At 40.6% G+C, this 18,218-nt stretch overlaps 2 protein-coding genes across 9 annotated transcripts in view; one reads left to right on the top strand and one right to left on the bottom strand.

The window, feature by feature from the left end:
- Positions 1 to 201: 201 nt before the first annotated feature.
- SENP8 (SUMO peptidase family member, NEDD8 specific) lies at positions 202 to 17,103 on the bottom strand. 3 transcript variants are annotated; one of them, XM_041746485.1, is made up of 2 exons: positions 16,802 to 17,103; positions 202 to 1,935 (listed from the first exon to the last, which is right to left on the bottom strand). In XM_041746485.1, the coding sequence occupies exon 2, from the start codon at positions 1,897 to 1,899 to the stop codon at positions 1,261 to 1,263; it is 639 nt and encodes a 212-aa protein (XP_041602419.1). In that variant the 5' UTR covers positions 1,900 to 1,935; positions 16,802 to 17,103; the 3' UTR covers positions 202 to 1,260. The 3 variants fall into 3 exon arrangements, with proteins under 3 accessions (XP_041602419.1, XP_041602417.1, XP_041602418.1); XM_041746483.1 differs by lacking the exon at positions 16,802 to 17,103 and adding an exon at positions 15,681 to 15,819 and having other exon boundaries at positions 202 to 1,983; XM_041746484.1 differs by lacking the exon at positions 16,802 to 17,103 and adding an exon at positions 15,681 to 15,815.
- MYO9A (myosin IXA) overlaps positions 15,726 to 18,218 on the top strand; it is a 271,647-nt gene continuing 269,154 nt past the window's right edge. For 5 of the 6 annotated variants that reach the window (XM_041746477.1, XM_041746479.1, XM_041746482.1 and 2 more), the window contains exon 1: positions 15,726 to 15,840. The gene's annotated coding sequence lies outside the window, so the exon portion shown is untranslated. Of the gene's footprint in view, positions 15,841 to 16,311; positions 16,444 to 18,218 lie in introns of those variants that run through there. The other variant, XM_041746478.1, reaches the window with a different exon arrangement.

The following is an 18,218-nucleotide window of genomic DNA, read 5'->3' on the forward strand; positions in this document are numbered from 1 at the left end:
GTTATTTTGGGCCATGAGGGCTGGGGGCAAAGGTAGGCTGGGGAGGGAGGCGAAATAAATTTTGCAGCTGAAACTAATCTTTGGTTTTCAAGTCTCATATACATTGCAATCTAATTCTTGTTAGGAGTAGAATTAATGTGTGTACCCAGCATATCATCTGGTTGTTAATTATTTGAAACTCAGAAAAAAACACAACAATGATTTAGGAGGGATAGCATTTCTTTTTATTCTTGGTTCCGTATTTAAAAAACAACATCGTCTGCATTTTGAATTAAGTAGAAGGGTTGAGAAAGGTCACTTTTTCTGCTTTATAATTGCAAAAACAAACCAACTTTTAGCTTGCAAGTTTTAGCTACAATAATAATCCTGACATCACCATGACATAACTGGAAACAATTTTGCCAGATTATGGATAGAAAGGAAAGGAAAAACTATGACTATCAGAAAGCAGTAATATTTATTAGCAATACAGGTAACCTTGGAAAGTTATCAGCTACAAGTTTTAAAACCACAAAACTTTGGATACAAGGAAGGAGTGTGTGCGTTGTTAACAGAGGAGGTTAAGAAAAGCTGTTATCAATGCAGAGCAGTAAGCCGACCCATTTACTGAGCAAATTAAAAGGTCCAACAGCCATTTATTTTAATGAAGTTACTCAAGATTCCCCTTTTCTTAAAGCAGTCCAGGAATCAGATGGGGGAAGATCATCTTTATCAAGGATCTGCAAAGATTACAAAGATAGCCAAGAAAGCATGGTGAATGGAAGAGATGTCGCAGAAATGAGTAATTGATTCTAATATTTAGATCTTGAATTAGGTTAGATCTTGACCTGCTTCTAGCCAGTTGATCTCTTTAAATACGTAGGCTGTAGGCTGTGCAGTAAGTTTTTGCTTCTTCTGTAATGTTCTTCTTGAATTCCTCTAGATTTCACATATACTTGATTTCTTTAAAGATCGCTGCTTTTCCTTTGGAATAAGGCAATGTGGATAAGGGAGACAAAAAGGGAATTAATTAAACGTTAAGATAGCGTAGTTTTAAGGTTTTGATGCATAACTTCAAGACATTTTCACAGAGCACACTCCTCTCACGTTAGGGTTAAAGTGAAACTTTCCATTTGGATAATGACATTCTTCAGGGAAAAATAAGAACACTAAGCTTCCCTCTACTAGGCATCTTCTTTCAGGCACTGAGACTGCAGCCATCCAATAAATGGGGATGGGCAGAAAGAGAAGACTTCAAAAGTCATAGATATACTTTGATAGCTAATTTTTGGCAAGTCTGGCAATGAGATCTTTCCATTCTCCTCTTTTCTTTGTGATGTATGTAGGAGTGAGTAGCTGCAATAGTGATTCTGGCTGTTGCCTAAAGAAGTTCTGACACAAGGCCTCAGTGTTACAAATCACATACATCCCACAGTCATAGCTGTTTTGTTGAGCAGGGGCTTTCTCTTCAACAAAGGCTAGTTTGTCTCCTTTTCTGCCTAAGAAAGCTTCCAGTTTCTCTGCTACCTGCTTTGCATGGACTGAGTTGCTTCTGCTATGGGAATCGTAATGAAAAAAGCTATTTTTGTCTTGGATATAAACCAACAAACTCCAATGGGTTCCCCCAGCTGCCTCATTGGAATTATCATTGATGGCTAAAAATACAACTCTCTTGTTGGGGAGGTCCAGAGGTTCAAGGAACATGGCAATCTCTGTTTGGTTGCTAGTGCACTTGATGAACTGGGTAACTTCGGGGCTGATGAAGCAGACGTGGTCAGAGCAGTCATGAAACTGACTATTGGCAAAGTATTCAAAGGCAAATCCAATAATATGGTCATTGAGCCAGCTTGGAGGATCCAACAGTGAGACATCTGATTGCCGCAGTAGACTGTCCATGTAACTTAAGACTACAGGGTCCATCTTGTACCGACCAGGGCTAATCAGAAATTCCAGAAGCTGAAGGAGAGGCAGAAGATAATATTTACTGTTGAATATGATACCTGGCTGTAAAATGGGAGTAATAAATAGGAGTTACTTTTACAGAGTTTTGGTAAAGATTAAATATAATTGTAAAGTGTTCACCAACAATCCCTGACTAAGAGTAAACATTCAAGAGACCCTAACTAATGTGCTGTATGTTAGTAATTAGTTAGAATAAAACTTTGGAAAATTTTCATGCTAAAACAGTAAGCATGAATTTTTAATTTCCTCTTTAAATACAGAGTTTGGTTAAAATTGTAACAAACATTTACCAAACTTCTTAGCATTAACCATATTATCTGGCCATTTAGTGAATATGCATGATAATAGTGGCAAATTATTTTACAGTAAAGTGAATTTTCAAAGATTGTAAAGAAAAACGTTGCTCATTAACAAAGGAAATAGTTCCCATTTCAACATTAATTTTCAAGAGATAAGATAAAAATATTGCTTCCTCATTCCACAATAGAAAGTGACAGTGATTAGAGTTGTAGTTAAAAAGAACCACAATTTTGAGAACAGAAAATTGAGAGAGTAACACAAATGAAAATCATGCCCTGTTCTGCCCAGCTGTGAGCATGAGTGATGTAATATGTCCTAGCCCATTTCCCATTTTTAACCTCAAGTGGTAAGATAAAGACTATGAAATGTTTATAATCAAAGTTAGAAAATCTTTTGTAAATTGAAAGGTAGTTAGGCACAGGAATCAAGAGACCTGGATGCAGCCCCAGTTCTATCAAAGAATTTAAATGATTTTGTCCTTGCTTTTGTTTTCTGTAAGAAGAGTATGTGTCTGTTTTGCATGCCTCAGTGAGTTGTAGGAAAGGCCAATTAGTTTTACTTGAAGGTATTAAAACAAAATAAAATGTTGTACTATTAGTATTTATATTATTAATTGATATTAGTAATATCAGAAAATTTAGATAGTACTCCGTACCAATGAAAGGAAATGAGGTTTGGAAACGAGTATCTATTCATATTATCTTGTCCAAACAAAAGCATGATTAATTTAGAGAACAAGATAAATTATATAGTAAGATTAATACACTCATGACCACCCAAGGTAAGGTGCTTATAACAAAGAAAAGAAGTCTGGTAAATGTGAAAGGTAACATATTTGAGCCTTAGAGAGTTAACAGCTATTCATTACCTGACAGCATTACATCATCACTAAAAATCACAAAGCAATAAACAGTCACATGCAGGTAGAGAGTAGAAAACAAAGCATATTGTAAGAATAATACCATTTCTATGAAAGACTGGGCTAGAATAATCAATTTAATCAATTCTGGCCATTAGACCAAGTAAACTACCACTTGATTACACTAGTAAAATAATAAAATTTTGTGGCACAACCATTTTCCTATACTCAAAACCCTGCAAAACCTATACAAAAAATAAATATACCCCTCAAGAAAAAAAGCCTAAAGTAAATGAGGTAACTAAGAAGCACCAAAGATGGTTTTATGTGCATACAGTATATTGTAAATCTGAACTACTTCAGAAACAATGTAAGACTGTTGATGAGAAAAAAATATACATATTAACATAGATATATAAAAAAGATGGCATGAGTTAAGATTTTCTTAAGAAGAGAGAATAACTTCAGCAGAGACATAAACGAGGGCCAGGAACAAAGTTAACGAGGCATAGAGCACATTTGCTATGGGTGGGCCACAAATTTGGCTGTAAGCTTTTTGGCAGCTAACCAGAGAGCGTTAAGTTAAACATTCACAATGTCCATAAGGTAAAAACAAAGTGACTGCTCAGGAAAGGTAAAAGCATTCTTTGTATTAAGGTTAGACAGTTTTCTTTAGAGAAATTTTCATAAAAGACACAGTATATCATAATGAATAATGTCCCACATATTTTTATAATAGATGAAGCAGTTTCAGAGGATTGTTTTTAATAATGATCCCTCACATCTAGCCTGATGGTAAATGAGTAAACAGCAATCTAGTAAAAGCCAAGTCTATGGAGGCTAGTTACTCAGCTTGCTGATCTCACTTAAGAGTAAATGAATATGAAAAGGGAAGTGCTTGTGCATCAGGCAAGTCTCCCTCAATCTTTCCCCCATGTTTTTAATGAATACTACATAATGGCGAGTGCCAGATTGTACTTCCTGGCAAATACTTGGGAGACCTACTCTCTATGCTGTCAGCTGAAATCAGACCCACATCTTAACAGCCAACCCAACTACAGACAGGAGGTCCCTATCTTGGAGGGAGTGACCGAAGTAGCCAATATTTCCTTCAGAAAAGTTTTAGTGCTTTGATTTTGAAAATACCCAAAACACAGACAATGGGTCGATCAAGGATCTAGCTCTATTCCAAGGATGGAATGATTGCATGATTGCAATGGTTTAACTCCACCAATTCTAAAGCAAATGAAACTAAACTAGCCTTTGGCCAAACCACCGTTAGCCAAGAAATACTCTAAACTTCACATCTGAAAACTTGAGTATTATTTATTATTTTTTTAAAAGCTTTTATTTATTTATTCATGAGAGACACAGGGAGAGGCAGAGACACAGGCAGAGGGAGAAGCAGGCTCCATGCAGGGAGCCCAATGTGGGACTCGATACCAGGACCCCAGGATCACGATCTGAGCCAAAGGCAGATGCTCAACTACTAAGCTACCCAGGCATCCTTGAAGATTTGAATTCTAGACTCAGTTCTGTTACTCACTGGCCATGTAATCATAGATAAGCCACTTAATTTCTTTAGGCCTCAGTATTCTCTTCTGTAAAGTGAGAATATTAATACATCACCTTTATCATATCATAGAGTATTTGTCAATATAAAATGAAGAAACATTGTTAACTAAAATTTTAAAAGATATAAAGTAGTATTTCCAGGGGAACCTGGGTGGCTCAGGCTGTTGGGCATCTGCCTTTGGCTTGGGTCATAGATCACAGGGTCCTGGGATGGAGCCCTGTGTCTGGCTCCCTGCTCAGTGGGGAGCCTGTTTTTCCCTCTCACTGCCACTGCTCCCCCTGCTTGTGTGCTATCAAACAAATAAATAAAATCTTAAAAAAAAAAAAAAAAGGTGAGAGAGAGGAAGGGAAATGCCTTTAGAAGGGAGGTCCAGTCTGGCTAGAAATAAAGAATAAGGGTACAGGTGAGGGTTAGAAGATGATTATTAGAAGCTAAATGGTAACAGACTGAAGTCCAGGTGAAAGAGTTTGGAATTTATACTGAGGCAAAGGGAAGCTGTTATGGCAAGGCTGGTGCTTTAGGAAGTTTACTAATTCAACCAGGGTATATAGGATTAATTGGTAGGGAGAGAAGTTGGAAGAAGAGATCAAGTAGATTTTTATTGAAAGTAAAGGTAAAAAAAAAAGAAAGAAAGTAAAGGTATAGGAAGAAATGACCTAAATCAGGGGAAATGGTAGTAGAAATGGGGAGGCAAGGAGGAAAAGGTACTTTAGACTGAGATTCAGTTAGGTAAGTGATCAGAGAACAGCAGATAGAGAAGAATTAGGAAATGGTCTGTGGGTTTTAGTTGGGGTGACTCAGGGATGAAGATCCCATTATCAATGGGGTAGAGAAAACGGAGACAGAAAGGGACCTATCAAAAGAACCAAGAACCATCTAGAACCATCCTAGGGATATTTCCTTTCTATATAGTAAGCACTGTGTTTGGCATAGCTAAGGTACAGATGTTTGTCAGATGACTGAAACAAAAAGGAGTCAGAACATACAGATTAGGGAAAACAAGATAAATAAGGCCTCTTAAGATGTTTGTGTTGTCTGTAACATTCCCAGTTCTGCTTTGGTTTTGTGTTTTGTCTGTTCTCCTCTGTTAATAATAAATTCCTTCAGACATAAGACCTATGTACTTGGTCTTGGTGGGTGGTAAGGAAGATTGGAACCTAGGGAGACAATAAGCTCCTCACAGTCTTGTTTGTAAAGTCCTACAAATTATATAGTTCTAGGTTTTGGGGTTAGGAGGCTTTGAAAAGTCCAGGCTCTGATTTTGCCATTTACTATCTATGTGACTCTGGCCAAGCTATTTATTCTTTTGCTAGGCCTCATTTTACTCATTTGTAAAATGAGGTAATAAAAACACCTGCCTTACAGGGTTGTTACACAAAATAAAAACATGAGTGAAAACAGTCAACATATCATCTGACATACAACAAGTTCTCAAAAGGAGTTTCTTCCTTACTCCCTATTATTTGGGGTGGTATAATGAGACTTAGAAATTTCTTGAAAATAAAGCATGTTATCTTTTTTATAAAGCCACAAAATTATAAAGGACAGATCTAGCAAGTGCATGACTCTGTGCTCTACCTTTGGCATAAGAGTGAATGCTAACTCCAGAGAAAATTGTTCTCTCAACCTCAGAGTGTAGCAATGATGTTAATGTGTTGTCAGTATACACAAGCCCTGCAATTACAGTTTATGTATCTTCCAACTTCTGTAGCTAAATGAAACTAATACTGAAATCACAGTATAGAACACTTCCTAAACAAAGGCTTAATTTTAACAAAAGGAGACTACTTTTTCATATTAATATTAAAATCCTTAAAATGTACGTTACTTGAGTATTTGTTATAAAAAATAAGGTAATTCCATAGAAGGTAATAAAAACTACCTTAAAGAGAAAATTTACAATTCAATAGGAGTCAACCTGATTACCTGCTGATATAAGTAAGGGAAGAAGCTGCTGGTTCATTAGGAAAAAAACAGTAGGTTGGATGTTTGTTCCAATGAACTATGTTCTAAAGGAGTGCTAATAGTACTTTTGGTGATTATGGAAATGTTCCTTACTGGCAAAGTCCAATACAGTAGTTATCTGCCACATGTAGCTACTGAGCACTTGAAATGTGGCCAGTGTGATGGTAGAACTGAATATTTAATTTTAATTAATTTAAACTTAAATTTAAATATCTACATGTGGCTATCGCTACTGTTTTGGACAGCACAGTTCCACAGATTTCAGAAGTATTTCTTTTCTTTTTTTTTTTTTTAAGATTTATTTATTTATGATAGACATAGAGAGAGAGAGAGAGAGAGAGAGGCAGACACACAGGAGGAGGGAGAAGCAGGCTCCATGCCGGGAGCCCGACGTGGGACTCGATCCCGGGACTTCAGGATCTCACCGTGGGCCAAAGGCAGGCACTAAACCGCTGAGCCACCCAGGGATCCCCTCAGAAGTATTTCTTGAAAGAAAAAAATAAGGTTATATGGTTAAGTTAGGGAAATGCTGCATACTAAAACTCCTTATTAGAGAGTCATAAGGCATACAAGCATGTTAGAGGCTAGACGTTCTGCAATAAAGAAGTGTAATTTTTCTTGTTCTGATTTTTTCCCAAATTCATTTGACCATGAGACACTTTTTTTTTTTTGTTAAACAGAGTATCTATTGACACCTTATCATCTATGCAGAGAAGTTTGGGATATGCTTGCTGAATTATTGAATAAATGGTATTGAGACAAACTGTTAAACATTTGATAAAAGAAGGAAGTTAGAGCTCTAACTCATATATATATTTTTTAAGATTTTATTTATTTATTCATGAGAGACACAGAAACAGAGAGGCAGAGACACAGGCAGAGAGAGAAGCAGGCTCCATGCAGGGAGCCGGACTCAGGACTTGATCCTGCGTCTCCAGGCTCATGCCTGGACTGAAGGCGGGGCTAAACCGCTGAGCCACCCAGGCTGCCCCTAACTCATATCTTATGTCAAATTATACTTTAGGTGGAACAAAATTTAAATGTTAAGAAAGAAAACAAAAATATTAGAAGAAAGTGGGGCTTAATACACTTATGTGACTGGCCAATAAACACATGAAAAGTTACTCAACACTTTACTAGTAATCAAAGGAAATCAAGTTAAATCAAGATTTCATTTTTTACCTATCGAATCAGCAAAGATGAGGAAAATTGATAATAACTAGCATTGCTGTGAGACCATGGGAAAATACGCATTCTCATTGTTTAGAGCAGTATAAACAAATGCAAGCTTTTTGAAGGGTAATTTACCATTACATTCCAATTCTTAAGAAATGTCTACATGTAGGTATTACACTTTCAGAAATTTATCTTCAGGGAAACATTAAGGATGTATACAAAAATTTAACAAGAATATTCATCACTGGAATGTTTATAACTGAAAAAAAAAAAAAAGAATCTGAAAGTTCAAAAGAGGACTGGTAAATTTAAATAACAAGTTTCCAAACAATGATATTGTCAGCCATTAAACAGTAAAGTTGTAGATACAAATTTATTGACATAGACGTTCATGATATGCTACAAAAAGGAAGTTTATATAAAAATTTGTACCAGAAAAATATACACAAAAATAATCAAGAATGATAGCCATTCAGTTTAAATATTGTTTTAAAAGATAATTAATACTTAATTTTTTTCCTTCTACCTTTTAACACTGTTTTATTTTTTCACTCTCTTTTTATAATGAGCACATAACCAGTAAATACAGCTATTTCCATTCAGGAAAAAAAAAAAAAAGATGTGCACCTCCCACTCTTACACTGACCTAAAATATGCCTGTTTCTTCAACTCAGTGGTCTTACTTCTGTCCCTTGGAAAAAAAAAAAAACCAGAGAAAGTCTAATCTTTCTCCTATAAACTTTCAAACACAAAGATGTAAAATTAATCTGTTTACTAAAATTAGATTATGTCCAACTTCTAATGTATGATTCCATTTGTGATTTCACAAAAAGAATAAAATCCAAGACCAAATGTGCTTTTCATGGCAGCATAAGCAGAAATATTTTCAGGAAGGAAGTTCAAACTTTTTTTTTTGGTTTCAATTTTCCCCTATTAAACGTTTCCTTTTAATGCTAGCCTAAACCATCTAAAGATTTGTATAAAGTGGAATGTAAAAATTACCATCAAGATTTATATATCACTCTTGAGGGCAGATTTATATATCCCTCTTGAGGGCAGAGATTATCAGATTTTAATCATCCCTGTTTTCTTTAGTGCTTGACAAACTGGAGAAACTTTAACAAATGTTTTTCCTGAACAAGATACAGAAGTAAAATACATTTTGAAACGCAAAATTGTTATAAACATAGGAAGATTTCTCAATTTTATAAATTATTTATAAATTTGAATAATATTCCTCTGACATCAATATTTTACAAGTAGAGGAATTCAGCTCTCAAAGTAGAAAAAGCGCTTGGTATGATGATGACGCTTGTTAACTCTACTGCCACAAATTCCATTTGGTCCTGCCTTGGGTCAGGGAGCTAAATCAGGTGACTTTTTGGGATTTCTTCTAGAACCAAAATTCTCTATTTACTGCTATTACTAGGTATGGCTATCAATGGCTAAGGTGTCATTGACCATGAATATAATTTTATTCTCAATCTACCATTTTTAACTCAAAGGTTCCATTTGTAATTATACCAAATTTTTTTTTCCTACTATAAACCTGATATAAACACCAGTTTTTCCTTAAGCTGTGTTTTGCTCAGAATTTTCTGAGAAATGACTTTATACAACTGCAAAATTTGAAATGCCTGGGGTTGTAAAGACCGTGTGTGTGTGGAGGACAATAGGTTTCAGGAGAGGTCTGAGTAAGATAATATTTATAAAGGAATGGACAGATTTTTATTTTATCATATGCATTAACAAATTAAAGCTAATAAAGTGTGATCAAAATAAAGTTATAATCTGCCTGATTTCATAAAATAACCACTGTGTTCAGTAGTTATATGCAAACACAGTTTGAAAGAGCATGAAAAACTTATTATCTTTTAATCTTATTTGTCCTATACATTTCAAAGCCTGGTAAATCACTTTTTCATAAGAGGTAAATTGTTATTATAAACTCCTAATTAATGGGTTTCAAAAACATGCTTGGCACATAGTAGGGGCTCAATATATATTTAAGGAATGAATAAAAGAAATAATGCATTTATGTTTTACTGTATTGTGTTATTAGGAAAACAGGATCTGAAGTGACCCAATTATACATATAAAACGTTCTGTCTTAGCAATTTGTCTTTAAATGTCAATTAACACAAATATTTGTGAGTTATCTGACCAAATTTGAATTACATATTATTAAGTAGGGCTAAACATTTCCAGCAAGTATTTATTTTAGCTGCTAACGTAAAGTGCCAAGTTGCTACAACAAATACTAGTGAGAAAATCAGAGCCAACCAAGGCCAGAAATCCCCAAGCTATTGTTTTGAAGGAACTGAATCTACCACACTGAGTATTTTTATTCATTGGCCATAAGGGAAGAGGCCTCCAGTTGTGTGTGTGTGGTTTTTTTTTTTTTTTTTTGCCTTGAGTTTTTAAACCTATAATTTAGATGCTCAAAAATAATAATTGTGATTGGGACAATTTTTTTCAGTATGAGGATGATGTTCTAGTGCTTTTATAACACATGAAGGTGGGGAAGGGATAGCCATTTAATCAGAAGCCAAAGAAAGGAAATTTCAGAAAATTTTTTTAAGTACTAAAGATTCTTAAAAAGCTTCATAAATGACAAGTATTCTTGCTGCAGATAGACCCATCTCCCCATTCCCTTAAAAAGGAGACAGATGAAACTCAACCTCTATCTATAAATTTTATTCTCAGTCTGTACTGAACCATATCACTACCCAAATGGTCTCCTAAAGATGGACAAAATCAATATAGTCTAGTCATGCTGAAGAAGGTAGTCTTTCAGATAAATTGATTCTGAAAGTTAAGTTTACATTACTTATTTGGGTAATACTTGCACCCCATAGTTTTTTTTTTTTTTTAATTTTTCTTTATTTATGATAGTCACACAGAGAGAGAGGGAGAGAGGCGGAGACACAGGCAGAGGGAGAAGCAGGCTCCATGCATCGGGAACCCGACGTGGGATTCGATCCTGGGTCTCCAGGATCGCGCCCTGGGCCAAAGGCAGGCGCCAAACCCCTGCGCCACCCAGGGATCCCTAGTTTTTTGAATATGTTTAAAAATGCACACAAGTTGGGGACTTGCTGCAATCTGGACAGTAACTTTTGCATATTCTGGTACTGATCAGTTTCTAAAGAGATGGGTTATCTGGGCTTTTAGGACTTCCTTTTTGTTTGCTAATGCATTTTACTCTTCCAAGAGGTTTAAGGGATTGACAAGGAGAGAGCAATCTTGACCTTAAGAAGTTGAAATATAGGACTTACAGGTGTAGATGAATTTAACCAAGGAAGGCCTTAGCAGCACCTGGGAACCTATATATGTGGTAAAGCCATAGCCTATGAGAAGTACTAACTTTATCACTTATAATATAAAAGAATGGGTTAGCCTCTAGACCATGTAAACTGCTAACTGACTGCCATACTGGTGTGCACATCTCTGTTGAAAGGTGTGTGATTTAATCCAATCTATGTTTTTTCAGACCACTCAGTCATACTGAGGAAAAAGTAACTTAGCAGATGCTTTAGAGATCACTTTATAGTAAAATTTAGTTAAAAAAATTTTAATTATTTATTGGTCCAGATTCTTCACTCCTACTTTCTCTTTGACAATCTCATTTACACATTACTGGTAGACTAATTTTTCAAACAGAACTCTAGTTACATTATTCTACTCCCAAAATTTTATCATCTCTCCATTATCTACCAAATCAAGTACAAATCGCACCCTGGCATCCAATGATTTCCGGAAAAAGAGCCCCAATGTATCTTTTCCAATGTATTTTCTAGTACTGCTCCTACATATATAATCACACGCTCAGTACTCTTGCAGGCCCAAATTATTAGGTGACAGTACTGACTGCTACCCTTATGGTACAAGAGGAGAATCAAATAGCCAGTGCCTTACTCCCACGGAGGCTGGGAAGTGAACACTCTTCCAGGACCTTCTGAAACACACATCTGATCTGTCATGCTCTTGCTCAAAACCATAGTCAGCTTTTTATAAATCTAGGGTCCACGGGCCAGGATGTGGCTAGAATTAAAAGTGCCACAAACTTGGACCGTGAAAAACTGCATCTTGATTTTTAATACTCTCTAGCTGAAATTCAGCATTTCTTCAGTAAGTATAGGCAATAATCCACAGCACTATTAGCAGTCCCTATGTTTTTGTCACCAATAGAAACATGACATTTTCATGTCACTACTGAAGTTGTACAGGTATCTCAAAATATAATTCACACTCATCAGTATTTTGAAATCACATAATTAGACCTACTGCCAGATGTAATTTAATACATAAAGCACACATATAACTACACCAAACACTTGTTTTAATATTTTTAAAACTTTAAATAAATTGATTTTGTTTCTATGTATTTTATTTTATGCATTTAAAAACATTCTGAGATAGGGTCCACTGTCCAGGCTGCCAAAGAAGTTTATGGTGGGAAAAAAAAAAGGTTATTTTATTTTCATTTTTTTTTTTAAGACCTATTAATTGCTTATAGTAGATAATCTAAACACTTTAGCATGGAATTCAAAGCTCCTCATAATCTGTTCACACCCACTTTATCATCTTTATCTCTGCCCCACCCCTACTCTCCATATTAAGCCCTAGTCATACCACACAACAGTAACTCTCTCTTATCTGGAGGCAGATAGACAGGTTTCTGGATTAGCCCTAGTTAATAGACAGTAGCCATGCACTGGCTTTGGCTTTGCCTTATAGAGACCTCTCTGCCTGCCAAGTGAATTGTTCTTTTAAAAGGTCTGTTTTCCCTAATAGTATGAGATCTTAACAGGGCTATATCTTAACTGTTTTTATATCTCATTCCTAACTTAAATGATTTCTGAGTAACAAAGACAGATTCTCAATTGGCAAGGCACTGTATACTAGGGGGAGTAAAATTAAGTCTTTGAATCTCAAATTGACTTGGCTCTTTTCGGGGACAGAAATAAAGTTGCCCTTGATTGAGCACTAAAGGTCGGATCTCTAGCTGTGGATGCTAGGGAAAAGGAAGGAGAGCCCTGAGGTGGACATCATTAAGATTGAGGGATGGCACCTGCTGAAGGCAAAGGCAGAAATGACGCCTTTCCCATTTCCCAGAGCAGTTATCCAACACTTCCATCACTCTGCTCAAGCTTCTCATTCCATCCCCAACTCTCTCATCGAATGACTCTCATCTTAATGTTAGAGACAAGGTCACCAACTTCCCTTCCTCCCTCCCTGTCTTCTTTTCATCCTTCCTTCCCTCTCTCCCATCCTTTCCTCTAGATGTTCTCAAACCACAGCACATCTCAGGAGCTTTAAAAAATACTGATGCCTGGGCTCTAACCCCTGAATTTGTTTAATTGGAGCAGCAGCACTGGTTTTATTTTTTAAGAAACCCCAAACCAACTTCTCAGGTTATCCTAACAGGCACACAAGGCGGAGTTCCACGAGTGTGCTTGATGCTATAGTCTCCTTCCTCCACGAATTGTCTACCTCTGGGTTCCATTGTACACTTTTACGCCTAAGTCTTCCTATCTTTATTTATTTTCAAATATTTTATTTATTTATTAATGAGACACACACACACAGAGTGAGAGAGAGAGAGAGAGGTAGAGACACAGGCAGAGGGAGAAGCAGGCTCCATGCAGGGAGCCCGACGCGGGACTCGATCCCAGGTCTCCAGGGTCACGCCCTGGGCTGAAGGCTGCACTTAAACCGCTGAGCCACCCAGGGATCCCCAGGCTCCCCATCTTTAAAGAGAACAATGTCTCGGCCCACATCCTCGCCCCTCCTCACTCATCCTCAAAAATGATGCTTCTTTAAAGGGTAATCTACGCCTATGACCTTGACCAACTATATCCTACTTTACCTTCTCACTCATACTCTACCTTTTCAATCCTACTCTACCTTCTCACTCCTACTCTACCTTTTCACTTGTACTCTACCTTTTCAATCCTACTCCAACTTTTCACTCGTACTCTACCTTTTCAATCCTACTCTACCTTCTCACTAGTACTCTACCTTTTCAATCCTACTCCAACTTTTCACTAGTACTCTAACTTTTCAATCCTACTCTACCTTTCACTGGTACTCTATCTTTTCACTCATACTCTACCTTTTCAATCCTACTCTACCTTCTCACTTCTACTCTACCTTTTCAATCCTACTCCAACTTTTCACTGTACTCTACCTTTTCAATCCTACTCTACCTTCTCACTCCTACTCTACCTTTTCAATCCTACTCTACCTTTTCACTAGTACTCTAACTTTTCACTCCTACTCTACCTTTTCACTAGTACTCTACCTTTTCAATCCTACTCCAACTTTTCACTTGTACTCTACCTTTTCAATCCTACTCTACCTTCTCACTCCTACTCTACCTTTTCAATCCTACTCCAACTTTTCTTTTTTTTTTTAAATTTATTTATGATAGTCACAGAGAGAGAGAGAGAGAGAGAGAGAGAGAGGGAGAGACACAGGCAGAGGGAGAAGCAGGCTCCATGCACCAGGAGCCCGACGTGGGATTCGATCCCGGGTCTCCAGGATCGCGCCCTGGGCCAAAGGCAGGCGCCAAACCGCTGCGCCACCCAGGGATCCCCTACTCCAACTTTTCAATCCTACTCTACCTTTTCACTGGTACTCTATCTTTTCTTTTCTTTTTTTTTTTTACTCTATCTTTTCACTCGTACTCTACCTTTTCACTCGTACTCTACCTTCTCACTCCTACTCTACCTTCTCACTCCTACTCTACCTTTTCAATCCTACTCTACCTTTTCACTCCTACTCTACCTTTTCACTCGTACTCTACCTTTTCAATCCTACTCTACCTTTTCAATCCTACTCTACCTTTTCACTAGTACTCTAGCTTTTCAATCCTACTCTACCTTCTCACTCCTACTCTACCTTCTTACTAGTACTCTACCTTTTCAATCCTACTCCAACTTTTCACTCGTACTCTACCTTTTCAATCCTACTCTACCTTCTCACTCCTACTCTACCTTTTCAATCCTACTCTACCTTCTCACTCTACCTTTTCACTAGTACTCTAACTTTTCAATCCTACTCTACCTTTTCACTGGTACTCTATCTTTTCACTCGTACTCTGCCTTTTCAATCCTACTCTACCTTCTCACTCCTACTCTACCTTTTCACTCGTACTCTACCTTTTCATTCCTACTCTACCTTTTCACTCGTACTCTACCTTTTCATTCCTACTCTACCTTTTCACTCGTACTCTACCTTTTCATTCCTACTCTACCTTTTCACTCCTACGGCCAATACTGTCCTATGCTTCTGCACTCGTCATTCTGCTTCCATCTCCTCTCCTCTTTCTCGACCGGCTGCTGCTCACCACCACCTCGCCTTTTAACCCGTTAGGACTGACTCAACGGTCACCTGGGGAGGGTTTCTCCCGGTCCTTCCACCCAATCAGGAGCCCCTCTTGGATGTTCAGAGGGTCCTACGCTTCTTCTTTTTTTTTTTTTTGGTTATATTTTTACTTTATTACTACTGCGGACTCTCCCAACGTCTCCCACGCTAACACAGCACTTCAGGGAGCTGAAACTGTTTGATTTGCTCCTGACTTCCAGGAGCCTAAAGCACTAGCGGGCAGTCGGAGAACCCCGAGGAATGAATGGAAAAGTGAGACTAGGAAACGGAGGTCGGGGGCGGGGAAACGAGAGGGGGAGAGGGCGTGTGCGAAGGGGCGGGGGCTAAAGGGGGCGGGGTGCAGAGCCCAGCGCCACCACTGGGGAAGGGGACACGGAGCGCTAAGTCCCCGGGGGGGGCCGAGGGGGGGCCGGAAAGCGGCTCCCTGCTGGGACAGACCGCCGACCCGACCGAAGAGGGGAGGCGGCTTCTTACCTGCCTCGGGCCTCACCACCCCAGCCAGCCTTCAGGCACCTCGGTGCGGGCCGGAAAGCGAGGGCTACAGTCGCAAACCCAGAGTTTTCTACCCCGACCTTGCGACATTCCTCTCCAGTGGAGGGAGAATCTGAGGCACGGTTCCGAGCTCTGCCGTAAGGTGAGGAAGAGACGTGTGGGCGGGGCCGCCCGGGGCGGACGGACGGGCCCGGGGCGTGGCCGCGCAGGCGCCTGCGGTCCCCTCTGGCGGCGTCACGTGCGGGGGCCGGGCCGGCGGGCGGCCGGCTCGGGCGGGCGGGAGGGGGCGTGGGAGGTGAGTGCGCGCGCGCCTGCTCGTCTGCAGCCGAGTCGCGCGGGGCGGGGCCGCGTGCGCGGGGTCGGGGGCGCGCGGGCCCGAGCGGACCGGGGACGCGGCGGCGGTTGGCGGTGGCAGCCGAGCGCCGCAAGGACTGAGAGAGGCGGCGGCGGCTGAGGCGGCTGAGGCGGCTGAGGCGGCTGAGGCGGCGCCCGACGCGTGCTCTCCGGGCGGGGTGCGGCGGGGGATGCGCCTGCCCGGGCCGGGCGGAGTCTCTCTGACAGGGCGGGGGATGCGCGGCGGCTGCCGTCCCGGCCCCTGAGGCTGCTGGGCCCACCCTCCGGAACCCGGCGACCCTCGGCGGCTCGAGCCTCCGCCGTCGCGGGCGGCCTGACCTCGCGGCCGCGGGCGGGGGCGGCTCCTGGCGAAGAGGAGGGGGCCGTGGCGGCCACCGCGGCGGAGCCCGAGGTAAGACCCGCCCCGGCCGCCCCGCGGCCCGGCCCTGCCCGGCCCGGCCCACGTCTCGCTGTCGCTCCCGGGCTCCTGCGGGGCCGCCCCGCCCCGCCCCAGCGGAGACGCCCCGCGAGCGGGTCCCGGGGAGACCCCACCCCTCGTGTCTGGGATTGGCCAGACCCCGTGCCGGCCCGCGGGCCCCGCTGCCTGCCCCGGCGCAGCCCCTCGGACGCCCCTCGGAGCCGCTCGGGGCTCGGCTGGGGCCTCCCGTCGGCCGCCCCCGAGCGCCCCCCGGCTGCGGACCTCTCCCTCGGGGTCGCCCCGCGTGCGCCCTGCCCACCGCCGCGGCCTTCCCTGGGGCGGACCCTCTTACCTTTCTCTTCTCTTTGGTCGCAAGGGTTTGCCGTTACATCCTGAAGGGGACGTTTGCGTGATCTGGTGCCTTCGGACCCACCGACACGCGCGGGGCTGGCGGATCCAGTGTGGCGGCTGAGGAGGGAGGGGAGCCCGGGGCGGAGGCTGTGCGCGCTGATGGAAGGTCACACAGCCTGCTTCTCACCCCGTCCCTTCTGCAGGACGTGTGACATGTAGGGACCTCTCCAGGCCTTGGGTCCCATCACCCTGAGGGAGGTGACCGTGTCCCCGTGTAGCATCGTTTACTTCGCCTCCCTGTAGATTTCTACACATTTTGGATTTGTTTGTTTGTTTATTTATTTATTTATTTTATCTATCCATCTATCTTTTTGAATGATACCAGGGAATTTTTTGTTGTTGTTGTTTGTGTGTGTGTTTTTTTTAACGTGTCGGTTTTGAATTTGCCGGAAAAATAAGTTAAATAAGTTTCGCTTTCCTAAATCTTTGAAGGCTTTTAATGTTAGCGTAGTAATAAGTTGCTGCTGCTGCTGCTGCTGTCGCTGTCGCTGTCGCTGTCTTGCTTTTTCTAAGGAGCAGGTCCAGTTATCCGGCGGTGTTTTGCCGGGTCTCGCTACCAACAGGCGTCTGTCTCAGCAGCAGTGGACTAGTAGGATTTCTGTTTGTGGGAAGTTGAACTCCTGAGTTGCCAAGAGGGAAATGTCGTGCTGCACTAAATGATCAAGTACCTGGTTTTCAAGTTGGTGTAGGGATGAAGTGTATATATATGTATATATATATACACACACACACTGTGATATTTTTGTAGTGAGCACTTGTAAAATTTTCATTTTGTATGTGCGAAGCTGAGGAGGGAGAACATCATACTGAAATTATAGGTGATCACTAGACGCAGTACGAAAGTTGAGAGGGTTAAAAGGGTATGCAGTAAAAAGTTTGTCTTTCCCCCATATCCTCCAACCACCCATTTTTCACTCTTGATGAGCAACCTCTATTTCCATCTTTATGTGGGGAATATCCTTCCTGTGATATCTCTTAGCATTTACGAACCTCTACATTCTTAAATATGTTTATATCCTTAAAGTGCACCACTAATACTTGTAAACTGTGCACTCTGTAGCCCCCCCCCCCCCGCCCCAACTTAATAATAGATCCTAGAGATCATACAACAACAGTACATATGGAAATGCTTCGTTTATGGACTGGGTAGTATTCTCTTTTTATTATCTTGAGATTATTTTTATTCTTTGCTTTCACAAACAATGCTATATGCTTTTCTTTGAAATATATTAGCTCCTTTTTTAAGATTTTATTTTTATTTTTAATTATTTTAAATATTTTTATTTATTTATTCATGAGAGACAGAGAGAGAGAGAGGCAGAGACACAGGCTGAGGGAGAGGCAGGCTTCATGCAGGG

The sequence above is a fragment of the Vulpes lagopus genome, chromosome 2, assembly GCF_018345385.1.
Source record: "Vulpes lagopus strain Blue_001 chromosome 2, ASM1834538v1, whole genome shotgun sequence".
NCBI classification, from domain to species: domain Eukaryota; kingdom Metazoa; phylum Chordata; class Mammalia; order Carnivora; family Canidae; genus Vulpes; species Vulpes lagopus.

What these genes read in the sequence shown, in the direction of transcription:
- SENP8 (XM_041746485.1), bottom strand. Translation starts at nt 1,899, where the DNA reads ATGGACCCTGTAGTCTTAAGTTACATGGACAGTCTACTGCGGCAATCA.